This window comes from Herpailurus yagouaroundi, unplaced genomic scaffold (assembly GCF_014898765.1).
Source record: "Herpailurus yagouaroundi ecotype Mexico unplaced genomic scaffold, PumYag 203, whole genome shotgun sequence".
Lineage (NCBI taxonomy): Eukaryota > Metazoa > Chordata > Mammalia > Carnivora > Felidae > Herpailurus > Herpailurus yagouaroundi.
In genome coordinates, this window is record NW_024412434.1 from 23,124,783 (window position 1) to 23,134,279 (window position 9,497).

General features: G+C 41.8%; 1 protein-coding gene across 3 annotated transcripts in view; it reads right to left on the bottom strand.

The window, feature by feature from the left end:
• Positions 1-112: 112 nt before the first annotated feature.
• The window catches only part of SEC61A2 (SEC61 translocon subunit alpha 2), a 39,516-nt gene continuing 30,131 nt past the window's right edge, over positions 113-9,497 (bottom strand). For all 3 annotated transcript variants that reach the window (XM_040451435.1, XM_040451434.1, XM_040451433.1), the window contains 2 exons: positions 3,905-3,981; positions 113-1,218 (listed from right to left, as the gene is read on the bottom strand). In XM_040451435.1, coding sequence (XP_040307369.1) covers positions 1,032-1,218; positions 3,905-3,981 — 264 coding nt within the window. In that variant the 3' untranslated portion in view covers positions 113-1,031. The remainder of the gene's footprint in view (positions 1,219-3,904; positions 3,982-9,497) is intronic.

Sequence of the window (9,497 nt, forward strand, 5' to 3'; positions counted from 1 at the left end):
AGTGTTCCTCAACCATTTTAGGATTAAATACTAATTACATTTGACCTCTTACAACAGACCTCTCAGGATGGGCGAGAGGACTACGATGAACCTATACAAATAATCTCAGAAATCGTTTAATATCTGATTTTATTTTTCCAACACAACTGAAACAGTTTTATTAAATAAAGGTTTATTTTCTACTGTTTACACTCATGTTGCTGCTGTAAAGTACAACAACATACACAAATTCCTAGCATGAATTACTCATAATGTTCACCCCCACTGAACTACAGACATTGCTTGAGAATTAGATCTTTGCTTGAGGGGTTTAAAAAAAAAATGGGGCATTGTATCTTGAAAGCATATTCTCAAGTGATGGGCTGGAATTCGAAGGCATAGCCAATACAGTCAAACAGCACCGACTGCTGTCACTGGGAAGAAAGGAATGAAAATCAGCAAGAGTCCTCACGAGCGGTTGTTTCTAGGAACAGCTGTAACCGAAGCCTGATTCTGCCAGTCGGCTGAGTGGCAGCTTTGAGAGGGGACAAGAAGGGGCGGTGGACGGAGAGGGAGGGTGGGAACGTGGATACTATGAGTTAAAAAAGTATAAAAAGTTAATTATATCTAAAATACAGATTAGATATAAATGTTCCAGAACTCATTAAATAAGCTCAAAAATACTGGAAAGTGGCAATTTGAACTACATTTATTTTTAAACAAGTGGGGGGAATATCGAGTGTTTTGAATGTGTGCAAAACTGATCCACGTCACCATCTCACCGTCACAACTGAACATGGCAAGGCGGGCACATTGGTTTCCAGCATCACGGGCAACACTACGAGTACATTTTTTAACGAATAATGTAAACTTTAGTTTTAAGGCAGCTGGTACTAATGCTGCACACAGGCTTAGCTCAGTGCCCATTTCACAAATGGGACAGTCAGCACTTGAAAACAAAGTGTGAGGGAAGAAAAGGGGAACCAGCATTTGACAGAAACAACGTGTCAAGATTATTTTCCCTTTCACACACACAAGAAATACTGGAACACTTAGAAAAACAAAGCACCCATCCCGCCAACTTCAGCCTGCTCCTTGACAAAAATTTCAAAATACTGATAAATAATAGTGACTGCGAGCAGAATCCCAGTGCCAGAGCCGATGGCCCCAAGGAAGTCGGCCAACACCGACAGGGCTCCGATGCACAAGCCCCCAAACGCAGCTGCTGTGGGGATGTACCTGGAAGACAAAACCCTGGGTCAGGTGGTGCAGCGAAACAGGAAAAGGTGCAACAGAAACAACACACTGACGCATCGTTAAAGAAGCCTGTCGTGAACTCCAGCACGGAAGGACCCGTTGTGCACAGTAGTTACGTGTTGGTGAAAACTTTGCCATTAAGGTAACGATGTGACCCCGACTTCCATAAACCAGTAAACAGCCGAGAAAAACAATACGTGATTTTTATGGCAGGTTAGGATCCTCAACACATCTGCGCATTAAAACATTTAGTACTTTAGGTCATCTTTAGCTCCCTCTTGTAGATGAAGAGTAAACTTCAAAATGCTTTCTAAGTAACAAATTTATGGGACAAGATGTGGAGGACCCTCTTTACGGTAATTCAACCTTGGCTGCGCATTAGAATCACCTGGAGAGTTGTTTAATATACTTGGATGATATTTAAAATATTCCAGAAAGGAAAAACAAAAGACTGGGGAGATGGTCGATGAACAGGAATGGCAGAAAGATGCTTAACTACTGAAGCTGGATACAGTTGAATACCCGGAGGTTCCTTATACTACTCTCTGCGATCTACATTCTAGATAAATAAAAAAAATTACATAAAAATACAAATGCCTGTTCAATAAATAGTTCTGGAACAACTGGATATCCACACGCACAAAAAGAAATCTGGACCCCTATCACACCAAACACAAAAAAAATTAGCTCAAAGTGGACCACAGACCTGAATGTTAGAGCCGAGACTCCTAATGGAAAATAAATCTTTGTGACCCTGGGTTAGGCAATGGTTTCTTAGATAAACACCAAGACCAGCACAACGCAACCAAGAGAAACTGAACGTTGTCAAAATTAAAAACTCGTGCAAAGGACACCAAGAAAGTGAAAAGACAACCCACAGAATGGCAGCAAATTATTTATAAATCATACACCGAAGAGGAGCCATATCCAGGATATTGTCATAAAAAAATCTTACAACTCAGGGCGCCTCAGTAGTTCAGTCAGTTAAGTTCAACTCTTGATTTCAATTCAGGCCATGATCTCACAGTTCATGAGTTCAAACGCAGAGCCTGCGTGGGATTCTCCGCCCCCCCTTTGTATCCCTCCCCAGCTCAAGTGCATGTGCGCGCGTGCGCTCGCTCTCCCTTTCTCTAAATAAACTCAAAAATTTTACAACTCTGTAACAAAAAGACAACCCAGTTAAACATAAGCAAAAGATGTGAATAGACACTTCTCCAAAGAAGGTACACAAATGGCTGATTAAACACATGAAAAGACACTCCACATCATTACTCATCAGGAAAAAGCAAATCAAAACCACAATGAGCTACCACTGCACGCCCACTAGATGGCTAGAATCAAAAAGCAAGAACCGGTGCTAGCAAATGCGTGCAACGACTGGAAGCGTCACCCACTGCTGGTGGGATGGAGAGCAGTCCAGCCGCTCTGGAAACACTGGCAGTTCCTCGATACTAAACACAGAATTGTTAGGACCCAACGATCCCACGCCTACAAGAAGGAAAACATATGTCCACACAAAACATGTACAAGTATGTTCTGAACAGCATTATTCATGATAGTCAAAACACTGAAAGCAACCAAAATCTCCATCAACCGATGAACAGATAAAACGTGGTACTATACACCCATATAATGGAATATCATTCACAAATAATGGATGAATCCTGAAAACATTATGCTAAATGAAAACTATTACAAAAGATCACAATTCCACTTATATGAAATGTCCAGAATAGGCAAATCTGTAGAGATCAAAAGTAAAAAGTGGGCTGGGGCGTGGGAGGGTGCAGTGAATGGGAATAGCCAACAGGTGCAAAATTTCTTTATTGGTGATGAAAAAAAAAATTGTTTTAAGTTTAAAAAGTAAGCTTTATAGCCAATGTGGGGCGTGAACTCATGATCCCGAGATCAAGAGTCACATGCTCCTCCAACTGAGCCAGCCAGCTGCCCTGGTGACAAATGTGTTTTTAGAATTACACTGTAATGATTCCACACTCTGAATATACTAAAAACAAAAAAAACCACTACACCATACACTTCAAATGAGTGAATTACACAGTATGTGAATTACAGCCCAATAAAGCTGTTATCAAAAAATAAACTAACGCAAAAAAAGAAAAGAAGGGGCACCTGGGTGGCTCAGTCGGATAAACCTCTGACTCTGTTGCAGCTCAGGTCAGGACCTCACATTTCTGGGATCAAACCCCGTGTCGGGCTCCGCACTAAGGGTGGAGCCTATTGGCGAGCACATGCCCATGCGTGCTCTCTCTCTCTCTCTCAAAAAAAAGTGAATAAATAAACGAATGTATGGGATCCACCTTGGGCCAAATAAATCATAATTCCTAGAGGTTGAATATCAGTGCCTTTTAAAAGCTCCCAGGTGATTTTATGTGCAGCCAGACAAGGACTTCCAATCAAGAACATTTTACCACTGGGCTGAGGACTGAAGGAAACACAATTTTACTTAAATCATTTAGATGTCAATTTTGATGTGGAGAACAATTTAGTATTGTGTTAAATTTTGGTTCTTCTGTGTGAAGTCGAAGAAAAATGCTTCATATTTAAACAGGACAACATTTGACAATAAATTAAAGACTGAAAAGCCAGGTACATATGTATGTACACACACATGTACACACACATCAAGGGTTAAATTTCATGACCTTACCTATTGAGCTCATGAACCATAGAGGTATCTCTGTGGCCCCTCATAACCATCTGCTGTTCTTTAAGCTGTTTAGCAACCTGCCAAGAGAAAAACAACTTTTAAAATCAAACTCTAGGGGCACCTGGTTTGCTCAGTCAGTTAAGCATCTGGTTCTTGATTTTCGCTCAGGTCATAATCTCATAGTTCACGAGATTGAGCCCCTGCACTGACAGCACAGAGCCTGCTTGGGACTGTCTCCCTCTCTCTGCCCCTGCCCCACTCTCTCTCAAAAACGAACATTAAAAAAAAAATTAAACATGGGGCACCTGGGTGGCTCAGTCAGTTAAGCATCTGACTGGCTCAGGTCGTGATCTCTCAGTTCAAGGGTTCCAGCCCCACACTGGGCTCTGTGCTGACAGCTCAGAGCCTGGAGCCTGCTTCAGATTCTGTGTCTTCCTCTCTCTCTGCCCCTCCCCTGCTCACACTCGGTCTCTCAAAAATAAACATTAGTGGGCCACATGCTAGAAAGAACGTATTGGGAAGATGGCGGCATAGGAGGACACTGGGCTCACCGTGTCCTGCTGACCACTTAGATTCCACCCAAATCTGCCTAAATAACCCAGAAAACCGCCGGAAGACTACCAGAATGGACTCTCCGGAGCCAAGCGTAGACAAGAGGCCCACAGAAGAGGGTAGGAAGGGCAGAGAAGCAGTGCATGCTACATGGACTGATGGGAGGGAGCCGGGGCGGTGGAGGGGCAGCCTGCCCGGCAAGACAGAGCCCCCGAGTCTGGCTTGCAAAAGCGGAGGGGCCAGACGGAGTGTGTTCTCACAGCCAGCGGGACTTAACATCCGGAATGTTGTAAGTCAACAGCTCTGCTCAGAAAGCGGGAGGGCGAGAGGACGCTGGGAGGGAGAGGTGTTGAGCCCCGGAAGACAGAGCTCAGCTCGGCGGGGAACAAATGCGCTGGACAGCGCCATTGCCCTCTCCCACCCCCCCACCCCCCCAGCCAAAATTCCAAAGGGAACCAACTCCCAGCACTGCGCAAACGCCCAACATTGTGCTTCTGTGGATCCATCCCTCCGATGGGCCTGCCTCCCTCCTGGTGCTACAGGGCCTCTCCTGCCGGGGACCACTGACAGCAAAGCTGGCTAAGCTTGCCCCTCCCGCCCCTGTGCACCTTGCGGATCCAGCCCATCTGATATGCCCTTGGCCAGATCCCATCAAAGCAGGTCCACAAGCCTGGCAGTGTGCAAGCAGCCCAGACAGGGGCCACACCACTCCACAGTGAGTCCTGCCCCTAGGAGAGGGGAAGATAAGGTACACATCAGTCTGACTGATGGCCCCAGTGGTGGGCTGAGAGCAGACACTGGGTCTGACTGCGGCCCGCCCAGCTACCGCAGGGACAAAATGACAAAGCAGAAGAATTCTCCTCAAGAGAAACTCCAGGAAGTAGCGACAGCTAACGAATTGATCAAAATCGATTTAAGGAAAATAACGGAACAAGAATTTAGAGTAATAGTCATAAAATTACTCGCTGGGTTTGAAAGAAGCATAGAGGACAGCAGAGAATCTATTGCTACAGAGATCAAGGGACTAAAAAATAGTCATGAGGAACTAAAAAATGCTATAAATGAGGTGCAAAATAAAATAGAGGTGACCATAGCACAGACTGAAGAGGCAGAGGAGAGAATAGGTGAATTAGAAGATAAAATTATGGAAAAAGAGGAAGCTGAGAATAAGAGAGAGAAAAAAAATCCAGGAGTCTGAGGGGAGAATTAAAGAACTAAGTGATGCAATCAAATGGAACAATATCTGTATCATAGGAATTCTAGAAGAAGAGAGAGAGAAAGGGGCTGAAGGTGTACTTGAACAAATCATAGCTGAGAACTTCCCTGATCTGGGGAAGGAAACAGGGATTGAAATCCAAGAGGCACAGAGAACTCCCTTCAGACATAACTTGAATCAATCTTCTACATGACATATCACAGTGAAACTGGCAAAATATAAGGATAAAGAGAGAATTCTGAAAGCAGCTAGGGATAAACGGGCCTTAACATACAAAGGTAGACACATAAGGGTAATAGCAGACCTATCTACTGAAACTTGGCAGGCCAGAGAGGAATGGCAGGAAATCTTCAATGTGATCAACAGAAAAAATATGCAGCCGAGAATCCTTTATCCATCAAGTCTGTCATTCAGAATAGAAGGAGAGATAAAGGTCTTCCCGAACAAATAAAAAATGAAGGAATTCATCACCACCAACCCAGCCTACAAGAGATCCTAAGGGGGATCCTGTGAGACAAGGTATCAGAGACATCACTACAAGCATGAAACCTACAGACATCACAATAACTCTAAACTCATATCTTTCTATAATAACACTGAATGTAAATGGACTAAATGCTCCAAACAAAAGACATATGGTATCAGAATGGATAAAAAAACAAGACCCATCTATTTGCTGTCTACAAGAGACTCATTTTAGACGTAAGGACACCTTCAGATTGAAAGTGAGGGGGTGGAGAACTATCTATCATGCTACTGGAAGTCAAAAGAAAGCTGGAGTAGCCATGCTTATATCAGACAAACTAGACTTTAAATTAAAGGCTGTAACAAAAGATGAAGAAGGACATTATATAATAATTACAGGGTCTATCCATCGGGAAGAGCTAACAATTATAAATGTCTATGCACTGAATACGGGAGCCCCCAAATATATAAAACAATTACAAACATAAGCAACCTTATTGATAAGAATGTCGTAATTGCAGGGGACTTTAATACTCCACTTACAACAATGGATAGATCATCTAGACACATGGTCAATAAAGAAACAAGGGCCTTAAATGATACATTGGATCAGATGGACCTGACAGATACATTTAGAACTGTGCATCCCAAAGCAACAGAATACACTTCTTGTCGAGTGCACATGGAACATTCTCCAAGATAGATCACATACTGGGTCACAAAACAGCCCTTCATAATTATACAAGAATTGAGATCATACCATGCACACTTTCAGACCACAATGTTATGAAGCTTGAAATCAACCGCAGGAAAAAGTCTGGAAAACCTCCAAAAGCATGGAGGTTAAAGAACACCTTACTAAAGAATGAATGCATCAACCAGGCAATTAGAGAAGAAATTAAGAAATATGTGGAAACAAATGAAAATGAAAATACAACAATCCAAACGCTTTGGGATGCAGCAAAGGCAGTCCTGAGAGGAAAATACATTGCAATCCAGGCCTATCTCAAGAAACAAGAAAAATCCCAAATACAAAATCTAACAGCACACCTAAAGGAAATAGAGAAGAACAGCAAAGACACCCCAAACCCAGCAGAAGAAGAGAAATAATAAAGATCAGGGCAGAAATAAACAATATAAAACCTAAAAAAACTGTAGAGCAGATCAATGAAGCCAAGAGTTGTTTTTTTCAAAAAATAAAATTGATAAACCTCTAGCCAGGCTTCTCAAAAAGAAAAAGGAGATGACCCAAATAGATAAAATCATGAATGAAAATGGAATTATTATAATCAATCACTCAGAAATACAAGCAATTATCAGGGAATACTATGAAAAATTATATGCCAACAAACTGGACAACCTGGAAGAAATGGACAAATTCCTAAATACCCACACACTCCCAAAACTCAAACAGGAAAACAGAAAGCTTGAACAGACCCATAACCAACGAAGATATTGATTCAGTTATCAAAAATCTCCCAACAATTAAGATTCCAGGACCAGATGGCTTCCCAGAGGAATTCTACCAAACATTTAAAGCAGAAATAATACCTATCCTTCTCAAGCTATTCTAAAAAATAGAAAGGGAAGGAAAACTTCCAGATTCCTTCTATGAAGCCAGCATGACTTTGATTCCTAAACCAGACAGAGACCCAGTAAAAAAAGAGAACTACAGGCCAATATCCCTGATGAATATGGATGCAAAAATTCTCAGTAAGATACTAGCAAATTGAATTCAACAGCATACGAAAAGAATTATTCACCATGATCAAGTGGGATTCATTCCTGGGCTGCAAGGCTGGTTCAACATTCACAAATCAATCAATGTGATACATCACATTAATAAAAGAAAAGAACCATATGATCCTGTCAACTGATGCAGAAAAAGCATCCTTTAATAAAATTCAGCATCCTTTCTTAATAAAAACCCTCGAGAAAGTCAGGATAGAAGGAACATACTTAAACATTGTAAAAGCCATTTATCAGGGCACCTGGGTGGCTCAGTCGGTTAAGCGGCCAACTTCGGCTCAGGTCATGATCTCGCGGTCTGTGAGTTCGAGCCCCGCGTTGGGCTCTGTGCTGACAGCTCAGAGCCTGGAGCCTGTTTCAGATTCTGTGTCTCCCTCTCTCTGACCCTCCCCCGTTCATGCTCTGTCTCTCTCTGTCTCAAAAATAAATAAATGTTAAAAAAAAAAATTTAAAAAAAAAAAGGCATTTATGAAAAGCCGACAGCTAACATCATCCTCAATGGGGAAAAACTGAGAGCTTTCCCCCTGAGATCAGGAACATGACAGGGATGTCCACTCTCACCGCTGTTGTTTAACATAGTGTTGGAAGTTCTAGCATCAGCAATCAGACAACAAAAGGAAATCAAAGGCATCAAAATTGGCAAAGATGAAGTTAAGCTTTCACTTTTTGCAGATGACATGATACTCTACGTGGAAAATCCAAAAGACTCCACCAAAAGTCTGCTAGAACTGATACATGAATTCAGCAAAGTCGCAGGATACAAAATCAATGCACAGAAATCAGTTGCATTCTTATACACTAATAATGAAGCAACAGAAAGACAAATAAAGAAACTGATCCCATTCACAATTGCATCAAGAAGCATAAACTACCTAGGAATAAACCTAACCAAAGATGTAAAAGATCTGTATGCTGAAAACTATAGAAAGCTTATGAAGGAAATTGAAGACGATATAAAGAAATGGAAAAACATTCCGTGCTCATGGATTGGAAGAATAAATATTGTTAAAATGTCAATACTACCCAAAGCTATCTACACATTCAATGCAATCCCAATCAAAATTGCACCAGCATTCCTCTCAAAGCTAGAACAAGCAATCCTAAAATTCATACAGAACCACAAAAGGCCCCAAATAGCCAAAGTAATTTTGAAGAAGACCAAAGCGGGAGGCATCACAATCCCAGACTTTAGCCTCTACTACAAAGCTGTAATCATCAAGACAGCATGGTATTGGCACAAAAACAGACACATAGACCAATGGAATAGAATAGAAACCCCAGAACTAGACCCACAAACGTATGGCCAACTAACCTTTGACAAAGCAGGAAAGAATATCCAATGGAAAAAAGACAGTCTCTTTAACAAATGGTGCTGGGAGAACTGGACAGCAACATGCAGAAGGATGAAACTAGACCACTTTCTTACACCATTCACAAAAACAAACTCAAAATGGATAAAGGACCTGAATGTGAGACAGGAAACCATCAAAACCCTAAAGGAGAAAGCAGGAAAAAACCTCTCTGACCTCAGCCGCAGCAATTTCTTACTTAACACATCCCCAAGGGCAAGGGAATTAAAAGCAAAAATGAACTACTGGGACCTCATTAAGA